At 40.9% G+C, this 18,193-nt stretch overlaps 2 protein-coding genes across 4 annotated transcripts in view; one reads left to right on the top strand and one right to left on the bottom strand.

Annotated features, from left to right (window-relative positions):
• MCU (mitochondrial calcium uniporter) overlaps window positions 1-4,005 on the top strand; it is a 54,303-nt gene extending 50,298 nt beyond the window's left edge. For all 3 annotated transcript variants that reach the window (XM_068286008.1, XM_068286009.1, XM_068286007.1), the window contains 5 exons: window positions 2,322-2,553; window positions 2,622-2,727; window positions 2,785-2,886; window positions 2,970-3,173; window positions 3,236-4,005. In XM_068286008.1, coding sequence (XP_068142109.1) covers window positions 2,322-2,553; window positions 2,622-2,727; window positions 2,785-2,886; window positions 2,970-3,173; window positions 3,236-3,502 — 911 coding nt within the window. In that variant the 3' untranslated portion in view covers window positions 3,503-4,005. The remainder of the gene's footprint in view (window positions 1-2,321; window positions 2,554-2,621; window positions 2,728-2,784; window positions 2,887-2,969; window positions 3,174-3,235) is intronic.
• Window positions 4,006-7,370: 3,365 nt separating this feature from the next.
• Window positions 7,371-17,764, bottom strand: ndl (serine protease nudel). The gene is made up of 16 exons (XM_068285753.1): window positions 17,499-17,764; window positions 16,183-16,326; window positions 14,585-16,120; window positions 13,389-14,506; window positions 12,870-13,331; window positions 12,477-12,810; window positions 11,025-12,417; window positions 10,470-10,639; window positions 10,306-10,416; window positions 9,436-10,237; window positions 9,188-9,379; window positions 8,658-9,133; window positions 8,312-8,603; window positions 8,146-8,253; window positions 7,938-8,090; window positions 7,371-7,878 (listed from the first exon to the last, which is right to left on the bottom strand). Exons 1-16 carry the CDS (start codon window positions 17,515-17,517, stop codon window positions 7,458-7,460), a joined length of 7,731 nt encoding a protein of 2,576 aa, XP_068141854.1. The 5' UTR covers window positions 17,518-17,764; the 3' UTR covers window positions 7,371-7,457.
• Window positions 17,765-18,193: the final 429 nt, after the last annotated feature.

The raw sequence follows: 18,193 nt of genomic DNA, 5'->3' as shown, positions 1-18,193 counted from the left end.
CAAAAAATGTTAAAATCCCAAAAAATCAAAGTCCATGAAAATAATAATCGCGGAGTCGTCTCTCGGCGGTTAGCCAACCAACAACAATAACAGCAACAGCAAAAGTAGCAGCAACTTAAGATCTAACATTAGTTACCCACATTTGGCGCCGACTACAATTGCTTGCGATTAATAAAACAGACCCAACTAAAGTTAGACCCGGGGTGGGCGGGGGAGCAGCGCGGACAGAGGTAGGCAAGCAGCAGGCAGGCAGACAGTAGGCAGGCATTATTAATCTCAAGTAAATGCGATTTACACGGAAAAAAATATATCAAAATAAATCATAGCATCGACTCTCAGATACCCTTTATCCAAACGAAATAAAATTAATTCAATTATACTTGGCGACGTTCTCAACGAAAGCTACTGACACTTGGAGAGAATGCACTTGAAAACAATATTAAGGGAAAATGTAATATGAATTCCATATACACCATCTACCCTATGCTGGGCGTAGGATGGGGTATCAAGCGAAAGAGATGAAAACAATCTTCATTAGAAGTTAGTTGGTCGACTTTGTGGCGTGTGTTGTTGCATTTTCTAGTTGCATGATATGCACCGATATTTATATATATGTATATATACCAATATATATATATATGTACTTGTGTTGTTTGTGCTACTTTATGGCTGCCTAAATCGCCAACCTAACTGCCTGCCTCCATCCCTCTTACACTCTAGTGAAAACAATTTCTTTCTGCGTTTTGGGTGCATTTAAGAAATGCCGCTAATTGAATTGTTACCCACACTGTCAATAACATTATTATTATTTCTATTATCATTGTTGTTTTTTGTCGTTTCTTTTATGTGTCATGTCTCATCTTACAAATAGCTAAAGATATCATAAGCTGCACACATACATACATACATACGTACATCAATTGCACTTGGTGCACTCTCAAGAATGCCTTCATGCTTCAGCAATCAATTCGAGCGTCTAACTGCATTTCAACCTGCAAACTCAACAAACTAAATAACCTTGAGTGTTGGAAGTGATGATAGTAATAGTGCGTGGGAGGGGGACATGACTCGTCTGACTGAGGGGGAAGTAATTACCAAGCAAGCGAAACTAACTCACCGCGCCATACCTTCGGTCAGTGTTTTCAATTTAAATCGATTTATTGCTGAAATTCAATCCAATTTTGCCCTGCCACATTTCAATTTTGTTTGAAACCCCAGAAAACAGTTGCCCGCCCGCCCCCTCTATCGTAATACGATAGCCTCTAAAAAACAGGGAACATGTTTTCAATTTTCCTTATTCTAGCCGGCTGACATTGACTAATAGATGGATGTCTTAGTACGAATCTCCTCTAGCTGTCTTGGAAGTTTCTATAAAGGATGTACATACATACATATGTGGTTAATAGATTACATAGTATGTATCTACTTATTAACTATATATATGTACATATAGGCATCTAATCTAATCTAAATGTGCAATGCTCTATAAAGAGTTGTGTAGATGGTCACAAAAATAGCCCAAACGAAGAAACATTCCTTTATTTTATTCCATTATCAACTGAAAATGTAAAGAATATTCTATGTACGAGTAGGAGAGACTTTAACTATTGTGAGATATTTGAAACATATTGTCAATTGAACGTAAAATGTAATTTTTAGTTGTTAAGTATAGGAATTAAACGTGATCGAGACATAGTCCACAGTAGACTGCTAACTGATGAACTCTTGAAGCAAGAGATAAATACTTATATTTGAAGAGTCAATTTCCATTTGACTTTCATTAACTTTAGCTCATATGACAGTAATATAATGCAATAAGTCAGAAAATAGCTAATTAATTTCATCCAGAGTCCAGAGTTGTATTGGCCAAACCATATCATTGATACTGTTGGTAAACTAAATCAATTTCTGATCGTGTGAATTTAAAATGAAAACATTTTCCTGGGAATATTTAAGCCAAGGCCATTGGCATCATTTTCCATGTAGATAAGAAGATCAGGCAAGAAGATCATAGCCAAGCAATTGAAAAATACAAAACTAAAAAAAGAAAACTCAACAAACTGCTAAACGAATCTATGAAATTTACTATATGTTCATCTAACATTCAATGAACAAGGCGTTTTGCAATGTTTCTAATTGTAAGAAGAAACGTGAAATGTTTGATTATTGTTGATCAGGGTGCTCAAATGAAGTTGATCTACCGCAAGTCAGTGTTGGACTATAAACTTATGAGTGTTCATATAGAAGAATATATATGTATATTATACATTCATTTAGAACAAAAATCTAATTGAGTTGGCTCGTTACTTGTTTTCTTTCAGATGACATCTTTGTGGAGTACGTTAATGGGATGCCTCAAATGACCATACGCCTGCCTAGCCGCAATGAGCTGTGTCAATTTGCATTGAAACCGATTTCGCATTGCGTTGGCGATCTGTTGGCCATGCTGAAGGAGGAGGATCGCGGCATTGACCGTGCGGCCATAATAAATAAGCATGGCGTGCGAATCGCCTCGTCCTGCACTATCGATAGTCTGCTAGACGACACGTTTAGGTAATATCAATTATTCATTATTCCAGGCACTCATTAACCCACTCTTTATCATTTGATTCCTACTATAGCATACAAATCAATAATCGCACTTTGGAAGTGCATCCACCGAAACGTGATAAGATCACTTTAGAAGCCATGGACAAGGTAGGCGATGTGCGAAAGGTTATTGCTCAGGTGAGTTTCCCATTGATGTCAATTGACTGAGCATTGAGAACAAGTCCCTTTTTACAGCTCTATGAGGCATTCAATGTCGGTGAATATCAACTGGAGAAGAGTCATCAATTGGCCAAGGAATTGGAGACCATTCGCTATGAACTGGAACCACTGGAAGAGGTCGGTGGTCCAAGCCAACTAGCTTCGAATAAGCCAAAGCAGTTCAAATTAAATACATATATGGATTCTTTTTTCGTTGACAGAAAAAAATAGCATTGAGCAAAAAGGCTGCTCGCCGTACTAACATAATGACCTGGATGGGACTGGGCCTCATGTCCGTGCAATTTGGCATTCTGGCACGTCTCACTTGGTGGGAATACTCCTGGGATATTATGGAACCGGTTACCTATTTTGTAACTTATGGCACAACCATGGCCATGTATGCCTACTACTGCGTAACCAAGAGAGTGAGTTATAATCGACATTCCCACTGGACAATAACCATTAACTCGTTTGTCGCTTTTCCCAGGAATACATAATGGAACATGTGAAGAATCGAGAATACGCTCTGTCCATTTATAGGAATGCCAAGAAGGTCGAATTCGACATCGATCAGTATAACCAATTGAAGCGCAAAACGGCCGAATTGGAGTACAATTTGAGGCGCATCCACGATCCCCTCAATATGCAACTGCCATCGCATTTGGTTCGCACCCAAGAGAACACCCCACCCATTGATCAAGGCGAGAAGCTTCAACTGCAAGACGGGGATGTCTCCACGACGAAACGGGCTTAAATGACGACAACTTGTTACTAGCGCAATGATGATGAAACTCACTTATATTTATTTATTTTCTCGCTCGCTCACTCGCTGTATTCTCTTTAAATGTGCAAAAGAAAAGTTTAGTCATCCAAAATTATAGTCATATATATTTAAATTTTACTTTTATTCTCATACTTTATTTTTATTTGGAGAGTCCTTGTCTTTGTTTTGTATAATCTCTGATGTTTGATTAAGCTTAAGCCAGAAACGATACGCACAAAAGTTGTTGTTATTGTGCATCAGACACAGACACGGACACAGATCGATGATTGATCGATTGATTAATTACTAGTATACAATCTCTGACATAGATACTCGGTGTTGGAGTTTCGATGCACCTCTTATTTTACGTACATAAATATATTTTTGTTTAATGTTTAGTTACCTATTTATTTAATGCAATGCAATTTGTTTTAAGATTTGTGCAAAGTCCAGTGGAAAAATATATGAATTCTTTATTGATTGTTTTATTTGAATTGCAAAACGTACGCCCACCTGTCCGTCCGTCCGTCCACCTGGATGAACAACTAGTAAATGGGGCCCGACAACCAATGCCAAAAATGGAAACAATCAACAATCGTTAAGAGACCACTGGATGAAATGATACCCAGCTGAAGGTTTAGAGCATAAACTGAGAGTAATCAAGGTTGCCCGCGGCAGAGGGAGGCTGAAATTTAGTTAATCGGAATCATTTCCTAAAATCTACAACTTCACTATGTTAACAACTTCCTTTTGTTCTTTGAAGTGTGGCATTCTTATAAATAGGTTGTCATTCAAGTGGGGGTAATTTGGTAATACCGATTTTTGGCTTACGATTGAAATTAACTAAAATACATATATATATATAGCATTCATTTCTGATTAGTGAAATCTACTAACTTCCTAAGCTTTAATATTATATACTAACAAAGAAAAAAACAAACAGGAACAAACAACAAATTGTAAATAAAAACGCACCAACTATTCCATTAAGATTTTAAACATAAAATGTCAAAACTTCACACAAATTTGTAGTTAGTAAAAGTAAAAGAAAGTAAAAAACAACAAATCCTATTACTATCTATATACACATATAGATACGTATATATGTAGGGATACCATTATAGAGATATGTAAATATAAACTGCTGTGTTTCATGACAACGTAAATGGTTAAATAAGACAAAGAAACAAATTCAACCAACTCATTTTATGCAATCGGCTAAAAACTAAGCAAAATGAAATGATTATGGAAACGATAATGCTAACAACGTTTATAAAATACAACATTAAAATAAATATTATGTAGTTTAGCGTAAGTTAATACAATTTTGACTTATTTAACGCTTTCACTTCTAACGATTTAACGACAAAAACGGTTGTGTTGGAAACCTATACACTGATGCCTGTACTATTCTATACACTATACCCTACCCTATTCTACTCTATCTATCCAATCAAGACACACGCTGACATACTCGCACACACATACACACACACAAACACTTTTATCTAGCTTTTAAATTGCACAAGCCAGAAAGAAAGAATCTTACCATTAGTCTAAGCCTTACCCAAACTAACTTACTTATATATAGCATTTGTGATTCGATTTCAAATTATATATATATATATACATATATTAAATTTAGAATTGTGTTTTGTACAACGTTCAATATAACAAAAGCAAAAATTAACTAAAGCAAACTAAACTAATTAACTTTAAAAGTATCTAAAAAATATTTATGATGAAACTAAAAAGCGAAATAAAAAAAATAAAAAACAAAAGGCATACCTCCTAAACTAACAAAATGAAAGAAACACAAAAAAGTATTCCAACATATTTATTATTATAATCAGCGCCCAAGACTTATGATGAACAAAAACCAAACCAAATCAAACCTAACCTAACTTATTATTATTATTATTATAAATATATACTCGTAATTGGTATATATGTACCTATATATAAATTTTGCCCTGCCTTCTATTTGAATATTCTCTTCCCAGTCCCCCGTTTAACGCTCCTTCGGCAAGTTTGTTGTTGACGTCTTTTTATATCCTATGTCCTAAAACTATTGTTATATACTTACTTAAATTTGTATTACTTACATAAACTATACATACATACATACCTACTAACATACATACATATATAAATACATAAATAACACTAGTTTACACCGGAAATGAATCTTCAAATTGAATTTGTATTCACAATAATCTAAAATCAATGATCAATGATCAATGCTGATAATTTCCACTTAAGATGTATCATTGCAAAGGCCAATTCAATATTTGTTCTCGAGATATTCAAGAATACTTGAATCATGTGCCTAGAAACTAGCTTTTCACGAATATCTCGAAAATTTAAATGGATTTTAAAATCGTTTTCTTTGACTTTAGATTATTGTAAACACGTCTTCAATTTGATGGTTCCTCCGATGTCATTTATTTTTGTAAACTAGTATAATTCTCAAGTACCTTTTTTCATAAACATCACAAAACCCAACACGAAGAACATACAACAACAAGAAGACAAAAAAAAAAACAACAAAAACAAAACTAATAACTAATCTTTTTAACGAATTTAAACCAACAAGAATAAACAAAGAGATAACAAAAATTTAATTAAGTGCTTTAAGTGCTATGATTGTTTTGAATTTCGGAAAACAAAATAAGCAAAAATAATTTTTTTACATTTATAAAACCACCCAAAAATTCGTTTGTTAAACATAGTAAATTCAAAATCCAAGCTTAAAACTAAAAATACAAAAATAAATAATTACACGAAACTTGCGCCACATAGTAAACTAATTAAAAATAATAAATAAAGAAAACAGACAAGAAATTAAAGCCTTTTTTATTTAATAGCCCTTAAGTTTAAGAGGTGACTAATTTTTTCAAGTTCTTTGGTCCCCTCAAAACTGCAATAGAAACTCCGTAACTTTCTGAATAATATAAAAAATGTTGTTTAATAAAACTTTATGTTTAAATACACGTACAGTCCTCGCTAGATAAGTTGTCCAGTCATAAAGACCATTAAACATTAAGAATTCGGGCGTGAATTTTAGGCTAAAGAATGAATCGTCTCAGCCGATGGCCACAGTTGTTAGTGCTTGTATTAACAAGCTGGTTTGATAGTGTATAACTAAATCAAATGCTAAATAATAGTAGTTTTTTAGAGGTAGAGGAAACAGCTTAAACGTTTAGTTCAGTAAACTTTGGGAAAATGTTTCAATACGTTCCCGATATTTGGATCTTGTATGAATATAAACCAAGATCTTTCCGAAAAACCTTTCTTTCCTTATCCACTGTAACATATATACTAGGAATAGTATCCACTATATCTATCTTTGTTAAACCCTTTTCAATCAGTTTTGTACTACTCCCACAATAACCAGATCAGAAAAAGAGTTCGAGACATCCCAAATGAAGTAATCAAGTAGACGTTACGACTTCGGTATGCCATTCACGAAGGATACCCAAGAACTTCACCGAGTTACTTTGATTAACGTAAAGCGATAATTAAGGACTAGTTTCGTTTCTGCGAGATGGTAAAGTCTACAAGTCTTCAAGTATTCGGCTCTATCTGTTATAGTACAAATATAATATCTAAGAGTTTGTACGACCAGACAGTCAGATGGACAGCTAATCGGCTAGTCAGATAGTTGAATGATTTTAGAATATAGTAATTTACTTATTGTTAGTTCTGAATTAGCGGGAGATCTAAAATATCAAACTTGTGTGAGATGGACAATGGCAAAATTTTAGTCACTTGGATTAAGACACTGAAGAAAACTTTTAAGAAGTTTTTGTCGGTTGACAATTGGTCCAAAGAAGAGTAAATAGTTTTAGCATGAAACTTCAGTTAGAATCGCATCTCGCATTTATTTGCTACTAAAACGTACAAAAGGCAATAGCGAGAAATATTTTGAAGATGGGGAAATATCTTAAGCACATCTTATTTCCAATCTAAAGCAACTTATCGAATCGGTGGCATTCCATTTGACCAACTCAGCTATGGGTCTGCTAGGCTTAAGGAAGAGCGTAAGACGCTCATTCAATTGTAATGGTGAAAATTTACTCATAATGACAGCCTTGGTAGACTGGCGATATTTGCCCACTAAGGTCTCGTTGCTGAAGCTTCTGCCCCGCTGATCGGGAGCCATCTCGTAGGTATAGACGGCCTCATTGGTGCTGTCGTCGATCAGACGATAGCTGGGCTGGCGGTACGGATTGTAGCCAAGCTTCTTGCAAATCTCACGAACTTCTTCGTTCTTGGGTGGGGAGCTCTTTGGAAAACATTTGGTATGCCAAATGCCATAGGTCTGTTCAATTACCTGTCCGTATTTAGGAGTTGTTTCCTGCTGGCTGTGTGTAGGAAGTCGACAGTGATCGAATGATGCCATAAATTGAGCCATAATACATACAATTGGTGCTGCTGCAGGCCTTCACTCCAGAAATCCATCTTTTGCTGATGCATGGGATGCTCGATGCCGAAGCAATAGCGTTCATCTTCCCCGTTGGGACAATCCGGTTCCTTGTCGCATACAAAGTCGCGTGGTATACAGTCGTCAGGGGAACTGTTGATGAAAGTCATTTAGTGAGCTAACCATGATTAGCAGGATCTTAACTTACGAACTGCATCTAAAGTGCTCCGAGGTACAATTACAGAGGACTGAACTCTCATCGCTTTTGTCCCAGCAATTCCGTTTGCCATCGCATATTTTCGAGGGATCTGTAGCCCTATAAATCGAAAGTTAGACAAACACAAATCGAACCCATTAAGTGCAAGGGTGCTCACTGTAGGTAGGTAAAGCAGCTGCAAATGGTGGGCTCATCTGTCATATCCTCGCAGTCGGGTACATGGTCGCAGAACTTGTTCTTGTCGACACATTTGTAGGTCGAACGGCATTTCATCTCGCCGGGGCCACAACGCTGGGTAAGCCGCTGACATTTGGTGGGCTCCTCATCGCTGCCATCATGGCAATCACTACGATCATTGCAAATGGCCGATTCCGGCAGGCACAGACCCAAAGGACAGCGATGAGTGGAGCATACTGGGGCAGCTTTAAAATTGTCACAGGTGGGTTTATCTGTGACAAAGCTAGACGATATATCATTTGACCCAATCTAAAGCGAATACTTACCTATAACATCTTGCAACGATCTATATGCGTTTTCCAGAGTCCTTATTTCAAACGGCGCCTTGAAGCTCTGACAATTCGTATTATTGTAGCTGAAGAGGGCTGTGGGAAACCAGCCCGAGTGCGTATCTCTACAAACCAACACTCCTTGATCGAGGGGACTGTGATCGGTCATGCTTATGTTCTTCAGACCAAACTGTTGGCAACTCGTGAACTTGGTCAGGACCGGCTGCGCAGGAGGCTCCACGCCATTTATTAGTTCCACTTCCTCGGATATTGATGCCATATCCTCGGAGCTCACATTAAGCATTCTCATCAGAAGGAAAGGTGGCTGTTTCTCCTGCAGCTGATAGCACGAGGCTTGGCAACTGGAATCGTTCGTTACTTGGACAATGCCCACCGTCTTGATCCGTCCACTGAAGTCATCGTGAAGCACACTAATGCAATCTCTGTCGGCTTCATTATTATTTTCATCCAAACTGCCAAAGGAAAAAATTGTGTGAAAATTCCAGATTTGAGTTATAATTACTCACCTATCTGGCAGGAAAGTGGGCAGAACATGGTGGGTGAATCTGGCAGGTTGCTCTAAGTGGAAGAGCAAGACATCTGAATGGGGCACATTCTCAAAGCAATCGATCCTACGAATTTGCTCGTCGTTGCTCCGATGAAGAGAACGTTTGGTCTTGCCTCCGCCCAATAAAACGCTTATGTAGTGCGTTTCGAAACTGGAAAGTATTAGAAGTCTAAGAGTGCTTTTTCTATAAGAGGGGTCCAGACTTACCTTATGCCTGAGAGGCAACTTTCATGAACCACTAGCCAGTGTCGGTCGAGGAGCACGCCTAAGCACCAGAGTTCCCCATTGGCATAGACATCCGCTAGCCAGGGCCAATGCAGCTCTTCGATGGCTTCATGCAGTTCCTCCTGGACCAGTAGAGTCTTGTTCTTTTTATTCTTAATTAACTTATCTAAACGATCGTAAATCTCATCCTTCTTATTGACCACCTGGGCTGGCACAACATTGGGTTTCAAATGAACATTCGGTTTGTTGTGCGTCTCAATAACAGGCACAAGCAATGGCGGTGCCTCATCTTGCAGGGTCGTCTGCTTGACCACTGGCTGGCCAGCTGAGAAGGTTTTAATCGGCTCCGTCCTATTCGAAAGCGGATTGCACTCCACATAAATTCCGAGACATTTGTTTGGCAGTAGGCGATCCTTTTCCTTCCTTGCCAGCGTGGGATATCCATGCTCCGGCATGACCATTTCACTGCTGGTGAACTGAACATTATCCCTTACCAGGGCATGCAAGTGGCTATTCAACCGCGTCTTCTTTGCCAGCTCCGGAGTGATGGCATGCATCTCTTGTTGGCTAACAAACTCTGTGCTATTGTAGAAGTGGGCACCCTTAAAACCCAGCAGGGCGCACACAGCGTCCGCCGTGTTCGCCTGGTGCTCATGGAAGCCCGTCTCGTGAACACAGACCACACGCCACACGCCATGAGCATTTTTCGAGAAGATTCCAACATTGCTGAATTTGGGCTGCTGGTGTGTATTAAAGTGAACATCATGGCCATTGGTCAGAGCAACTGCAAAGCAAATATAAGGGAAAGCAGCCTTTATGTTTCCATTGAGATTCCGTTTAATTATAGCTTACAGCAGTCGCTTTCATCCTCCTTAAAAGGGCAATCGATAATGCCATCACAACGCTTGGCCATTGGCAGGCAGCTCTTGGACAAGGGACAACGAAACTCATTTCCTTTGCAGCCTTGAGGGAGAGATATTAGAAAGGGAGTCTCTCATAATCCTTGCTTTTCTTACCACAATCCTGTTCATCGGTTAGATCCTCACAATCCGCTTTCCCATCACAGATAAGCACACTCATCTTACCCTTCAAATAATCGCTGCATGTACAATCTAGCTCATCGGTGCCATCTTCACAGTCCACTTTGCGATCGCAGCGATGCTTTAGCTCCACGATTTGTGCCATCCTTCGAAGAGTTGTGTTAGAAAAAATAAATCAAATAAATATGTAAATTTTGATACACAGCAAACCAATAACTTTCTATCAATACATAAATACAATAGTTTAAATGTTTTGTAGTCGACTTTTGTTTAATGAGAATGAATTACTTAGAAAACTAAAGAATTATAAATGTTCCCCTGATTATACCATTCAGCCTAAATCGGACTGCAAATGGCCAAGCTATTCAGCATTAGACCGAGTTGGCCCTTGGCTGGTGACGGTGAGAGGGAAGTATTTACTTAAGTTGTCTCTAGCAACTAGTCTACATATACTGGAAGCTCCTGAGCTCTAAACCAATGAGTCCTTAACAAATTATAAACAATTTGCATGGGATTGGAGAATCAACTTACTTTTTACACACAAATTTATTGGGGATTTCAGACTTGAATGTGACCGGATGAGTTTGTGTAGGTGTAGTCGTTGGCTTGTGGGTACTGGTGCTTGTGGTTGTGCTTGTGGTGGTGCTTGTGGTGGTGCTTGTGGTGGTGCTGGGGCTGGTCTCAGTCTTGGGGGTAGGGGCGGGTGTTGCTCTTTCTGTTATTGTTGATGTTACTGCAGAGGCAGTCGTTGTTGACCAGTCTTGTGTTGAGGTTCCTGTTGAATCAGATGATTTGGGGGAATCGGTTGTAACTTCATTGCTACCACTTGAAATTTTTGTTTCATGTGAAGGACTGTCCGTTGTTATCACAGTTGTTGATTGAATGGTTGTTGTTGGTGGAAAATGTATTGGCTGAATGGTAGAGGATTGAATAGTTGATGAAATGGTTGATGCTGCAATGGTGGTTGGTTGAATGGTTGTTGGTTGAATGGTGGTTGGTTGAATTGTTGATGCTTGAATTGTTGTTGGGTGAATAGTTGCTCCTGCTTCGGTTGTTAGTGTCGTAGTTGTCACTGTGATTGTAGGAGCATCTGTGGTCCAAGCACTTGTAACTGCATCCTTTGAGTCCATCAATTGATGAGTCGTTGAGCTCTCCTCCATTATTTGCGAGACCAAATCTGTAAGTTTCCTGAAATCTTCTGTCGATGTGGGAAATGCCGAAGATAGCGAAAATAACGCTAAGGTAGGAGGTGTGCTCAAGTCATTTGGGGCAAAGGCGTCTGTGGTTGTTTCATTGAAAGAAGGGAAAGTGGTAGTTGGCTCTTCTCCATCATCATTCTCCTCACTAAGTTCGGCTTTCAAGGGTTCTTCTACTGAAGTTTCTTGACGTTGCTTTTTTGCAAATGGCTGCTGCTCCTCCAATGGATGATAATCGCTCTCGATATGGCAAGATGCATTCATTTTGCTGCAGCCCACCACCATATCGGGTATAAAATTATAAGTACATCCCACTTCGTCTTCACCGCCAAGGCAGTCCGCTTGTCTGTCACAGCGTTGCCTCTTGGCTATGCATCTCTCACCACCCCAAACGCACATGAATCCGGGACACGATTGAAGGGGCTGCCTTGCTGGCAGCAGACGCGGATGACTAGTCGCTAAATTCAACCAGTCCAGATAGAGGGCAACTCGGGTGTAGACCCCGAACTCTTTGGGACGGGCACATCCATTGCCATGGCTGACCACACCGGCAAGGTAGAACTCTTCTGGATTACTGACGCTGCGACAAAAGAGCGGCCCACCGGAATCACCCTGGCAGGCGTCACGCCCTCCACTGGGATCGCCGGCACAAATACTTTCTGAGGCTTGATCTTCGGGATCAGTGCAACGTTTTCGAATAGGCACAATTACCTGACGCAGTGGATCACCTACGAAGCAGAGAAATGAGAATTTAACGCAATTCAGGGTACTTTTATTCTGTACTCACTGCTTGGACCCTTTTCGCGGATGGCCCCCCAGCCCACAACAGTGCAAAGGACGTGCTCCTCAGGTCCCCAAATCCAATCATCGCCAGATGTGGTCCTGCCCTCGTCGGGCAGACAAATCGGTTTGACCCAACGGTTATATTGCAAAGCTCCAGCCAATCGTAGCAGGCTGAGATCGTTGCGCATGCTTCTTCTCTCGTACTCCTGATGGACAATCACATGGGAGACTTGCTGGATCTGGGTAGACGGGGCATAGCTCGAGCGCCGCAATAGACCAGCCCTCACCTCGTAAAAATATTTCTGATAATTGATGACGCAATGGGCGGCACTGATTATCTGCGAATGAAATGGCTTATCAATCAAATCTATTCTTCGTGTGAGGAAAAGTAGCATACCCAACGCTCTGAGAAGATGGTTCCGCCACAATGGAACTTGCCATCTCTATAAATGGCCACCACAAAGGGCCATTGAAGCGGTTCGGTATAACTGCCACCCACAATGCGTCCATCATCCGATGCCACCAGGCGTTTCGACTTCTTTGTGTGCTTGGAGATCTGAGCTAGACCGCATTTCAGGGGTGAACACGTGACATATGCCACTTGATCGACAAGAGATTCCTCGCTGTTTCGCCCGTGGCAAGCCTGGGCAAAGTGTATGCCAGCCTGCAGAGACGGTTCGATGAAGGGCCCAGGCAAAGTCTGCGGCTTAAAGGTCACCTTGGGGGCCATTAACTCGCCCAGGTGAAATTCCGATTCGCACGCCGCCGCCGCCCATTTGTCACCATTGTTGCACACTGGATACCAATCGCCCCGATAATTGTGATATAGGAAACCCTCCGCAGCGGAAACGGCATGTGACTGAAAGGACTGAGAGGATTAGACGGAAATCGTGATGGGCTATACAATGGCACCTACCATATGATGATCGACGTTGGTTACTAACATGCTGCACTGCATCTCGTCACGTTTATTGAAACAATTGAGGAATCCATCGCATCTCTCCCGGCGACTGTAGCACATGGACAGAGTGGACCGATTGTGTTTCTCAAACTCGGCGGCGTTTTCGTAACAGGAGTACGCCAAGGGCTCGCAGCCAAAGCAGCCGAGTTCATCCTCACCCATGGGACAATCGGCATAGCCATCGCACAGACGCTCTTCGTCCAAGCGGTTGGCACAGGTGCACGAAGACTCGTCGCTGCCGTCGGAGCAGTCGACAACATTGTCGCACCAGCGTTTAGAGTCTATACATTCCTCCTGGTCCTTATTTTGCTGGCCCGCAAAGCAGGCCACTTGGCCAGGATCCCGGCACTTGAAGTGCTCCAGCTGAGCCTCCAATTGAGGTACTCCGCCTGCATAACTGGCATAGACAATCTGACCCATGCCATGCTGACCAGATCCCGCCGTCTGATTGGAATGTCGCATCTTAAAATTGGCATTGGAGAAAGTGCTTTGAGCCGGACGTTGATGGATATTCTGATTGGCTTGTTGGCCCGACTGATTTTGCATGTAGGCGCAGTAGACCGGCTGCTGCTTCTGCTGCGGAGAAGCGTTCTTCGAGAATATATTTGCACCCCCTTGGCCTCCTGCTCCGGATCCGACGCCTCCTCCACTGACCCCACCGAAGAAACCAGCCGATGGAGCAAATTGCTGTTGCTGTTGGGGCACAAAGAATATGCCGCCTGCATTTGAGGAGCCACCAAAGTTACCGGCAGCTGGCATGCCGCCCATGGCATATGGGGGCCACATGGACATGCGGAAATTGGCCGGAGTCATGTAGAAGCAGACAGGTATAAAGGGACTGGGCATACCGAAGTTCGGATTGAACATGAACTGGGCAGAGGCTTTCATGGTCTCGCCGGAGACGGGAAATCCACCGCCGCCTGGACCACGACTTGTAAATTGGATACTGGGCGATGCTGTAATAGTCTCACCGCCACCTTGATCCAACTGATCCTGTTCCAACACGTTGGGCAATTTGTTTCTTCTCTTCTGGGACATGCGCTCGCAGAGATAGAGAAGCTGTGCATCCGCAGCTGTCAGGAACAGAAGTAAGAAAATGAAACCAAATTAGGTTCGTTAGTTGACAAACAAAACGATAGATAGTAGCTCACCATTTAATAGACTCCCACTGGCTGGATTTAGTTTAGGACCCAAAGACGTTGCATTAGGCAACTCAGTGCCAAATGTGTCCATCAACTCATCTTGGGGAGGCGGCCGGGCTTGCTCTTCAAACTGGTGCAGCCAATGCGTTAGATCCGAGTCATCTTCTTTTCCAGCGGTTTTATTTCCGTCGAGGCTCTTAATGATGGGTTTCTTCTGCTCATTACGCTCGAAACTCTCCAGCATGTTTTCCATGCTGCTGGGATTGTCCAAGGGATGGGATTTGATGGTGGTAGTGGCAACTTCACTGCTGCTGGCGTCGCTATCAATAATCCAACTGATCTTCATCAGCTTTGGCATGGTGGGATAAGCCGTATGATTGATGGCCTCTGTTGTGGAGCTCACCGTAGCTGGCAGCGGTGGCTGTGAAAGGGTTGAAGTAGCGGTCACCGGCTCTGCAACTTCATCGCCATCAAGGATCCAGTCGAACTGCAGCTTGCGGTTACTTGGGTCTGGGTTTGGCTCTGGGTGTGCTGATGTAGCGGTCTCCTCTTGATTTGGTATTGAGCTGGACACCAACTCCCTTGTAGTTCTCTGCTTGGGTTCTACTGTAGAAGTCTTAAATATCTGCTGGGGCTTTTCAAAGCGATCCAAGATCCAGGTAATTGAGTCTGTAGAAGATTCAGGTTCTAAGCTTTCAAAAGTGGATGTTGTGCTGTCTGGTAAATGCTTGGTGGTGATGTACGTGGTGGTAGATGTGGAGGTGGTCGAGGTAGAGGTGGATGTACTAGTGCTAGTGCTGCCCATGGTGCTGGTCGGGATAGTTACACTCTTTTGAGTATTCTCCATATAGTGTGCTTGTTCCTCATCATCCCCATGTCCGTCAATAATCCAACTGATTCTCTCTGGCTTGATTTTGGTGCGAATTGGTTTCTGTGTGCTGACGGCTTGGGCTTCCTGCTCCTCTTTGCTGGTTTTCTTAGGTGCTGATGGAGATGGTGATGGTGTGTTTGGGATGGGGGTTACTAATCTCGTTTCCTGGGTAACCGTCTCTTGCGACTCGACCTCCTGACTATGGGATTCAATATGTGGCTGATGCTCCCTCATAATGGCCTTCATTTTCTCTATTTTCTCTGTCATTTCCTTAGCCATGTTGTACATCTTGATGAAGGCAGACATGCATTTGTCGGGTGTCCGCTTCTTGCATTTAGTGTACTCACTTTCCAGCTGGCTCAGAGCCTCCCTCGCTCGCTTGCTTCTAAGCTTGGCATACAGCTGCTGCATGTTCTCCTCCACCCGAAGGGGATCAATCGAGCTGATCGGATGGAGACCGTAATCGCGGCGAGTTCGATGTTTCTTATCCAAACGAAACTTAAAGCGCAAATGTTTCAGTCTCTTGTCCAGGTCCGCTTTATCATCCTTGTGTATCTTAAAGTGAATTGTCTGGGGACTGACTATTAAATTACCATCTAGATCGACATCCTCGTCAATGGGTTGTTTAAGTTCCTCGTGCTTTCTATTCAGGCTCTGAATTTCCCGGTCTTGTTCTATCGAAAGAAAGTCCCTAATGTATTTCACAATTGTCGTCATATATTTCAATTACTCTCACCCATTCGCTCGATTACAATGCCATGATAGATCAAGGAGAACAAAAGGATTATGAATAGTAAAACCGATATGGCGAATATCCTTTTACAGTGCAGCAGAGTCCAGCATCTACGTGGATTCCGCAGCAAATAAGTGTGTTCCAATTCTACAGAAATCAAATTATATCAAATTCATTGGGGTCAATCAAATATCGTTTGAAGTTTCGCGCCTAACAAAAAAAAACTTAATCAATTCAATGAATTAACCAGGCTAAGTGAAAGACCCTAAGCATACGTTCAGAAATTCGAGTAAGCGATTACTTTATTAGGGCTAGGTTATTGCCTTCAAATTGGGAGTGACTTGGGTCTAACATTCATCAGTTTTCTGCTGATGTGTGAACTGGGTAAATGTAGGTACATACTCGTCATGTTATACTCAGGTATTCTCCATATAACTTCTGTTATTTGCAAGCAATATTCAATATGCAGTCGAATCAGGTATCTATGTATGTACATACATCACATCAAAACATTTGTTAATCATTTGTAATTATGCGATTTGAATATAATGATAGTGATTCTTTAGCGGATGATGTAACTTTAGCCGTTTCTTTAGCGGAATATGATGTAACTTTAGCCTTTTCTTTAGCGGATGATGCAACTTTAGCCGTTTCTTAAGCCGATTATGTAACTTTAGCCGTTTCTTTTTTCAGATTAGTTTTGATGCTAAGCCCTAAATTAGACATTGGGCATTGGTTAATCGGAAAAATTAGATTATAAATTAAAAAATGGATAGCACGTAGATCGTTTGACTTTTGGAAAATGTTGCAGGTCGAGTGAAACTTATTACGGTTAATGGTTTGTTGCTCTCTTCACCAAACTTTGTCTTTATCAAGGATGAAAATAAGTTATAACTTATAAGCTTTGATTCAAATCTAATAATTATTAGATTCTAAAATCTGATGAAGACAAAGACAGATGATTATACGGATGCTTTATAATACAATTATAATTGTATTATAAAGCATCCGTAAAATCATCTGTGTGCCATTCTCAGTGGCAGGTTCGTTGTTTTACGATTCGGAATAGTAGGAAAAACTAACACAAGAGTATACAGACTTCGCATGGCCAAAATGAGGCGGCTCTCTGTGTTTGTCGTGTTTTACTTCTTTTCGTTTTCTTGTTTTATTTTGGTCAGCAAGTTCTTGGCTGATCAGCAATTTCGCAATAATTTTTTAGAGAAATGCTGATAAAAGTCGAACTAAATTTTTGGTTGCGATTTTAATTCTAAGCAAATCGCAGTGAAATATTATTTAAAATCACTTGCAATCAAACCTACCCTCCATAGAGACTCTCATTTTGGGATGAATATTTAAATAGTCATTGATTATTATTAGTTTTGATAAGTTCCAATTTATGTTTTCTAATTCCACTTGATTGCTTCACTTGAATAGGTCTTTTGAACACTTTGTCTATCTTTTCATGGTTACCATCCAAACGAGAATATATTATTATAGTAGAAGAGTTTATGATCTGCGGACCAGGAACAACCGAAACGACAATTATGTATTTATATATCTTCCGCGCACTCCACTAAGGTTAACTGGCAAATGGCAACTGAATCCATCGACGGTTGCTCGCTGCGCTTATGAAGCCTTCCGGAAAATGGATCAGCGACGAAGTCGACCCACTTTCAGTGCTTCTTTTCCTTCTTTTTTGATTTAACAGTTTTTTGGTTAATGAAATTTTCGCGAGGTCAGCGCAATGAAAAGTGCAAGTTGAAGGGGCAATTTTGCAGAGACAACGAACCAATGAACCGTTCAACAACAACAACCAACACCCACTTATGGCCAAAATTACACAAAAAAACAAAGTGAAAAAACCTAAATAAAAAAATATATATATCTCCATATGTACAGTAGGCGTGTGTTTGTGTGCGTGTGGAAAAGGTGTTGACTAGAGTCAAAATAATCGGCAAAATATAAAACTTCAGCAACCTTCGACTAGAGTGTTTGTTAACAATAATCTATTGAT

Source organism: Drosophila tropicalis, unplaced genomic scaffold (genome assembly GCF_018151085.1).
Source record: "Drosophila tropicalis isolate 14030-0801.00 unplaced genomic scaffold, ASM1815108v1 contig_443, whole genome shotgun sequence".
In the NCBI taxonomy this organism is placed as follows: Eukaryota; Metazoa; Arthropoda; class Insecta; order Diptera; family Drosophilidae; genus Drosophila; species Drosophila tropicalis.
This window is presented reverse-complemented; position numbering and strand designations above follow the sequence as displayed.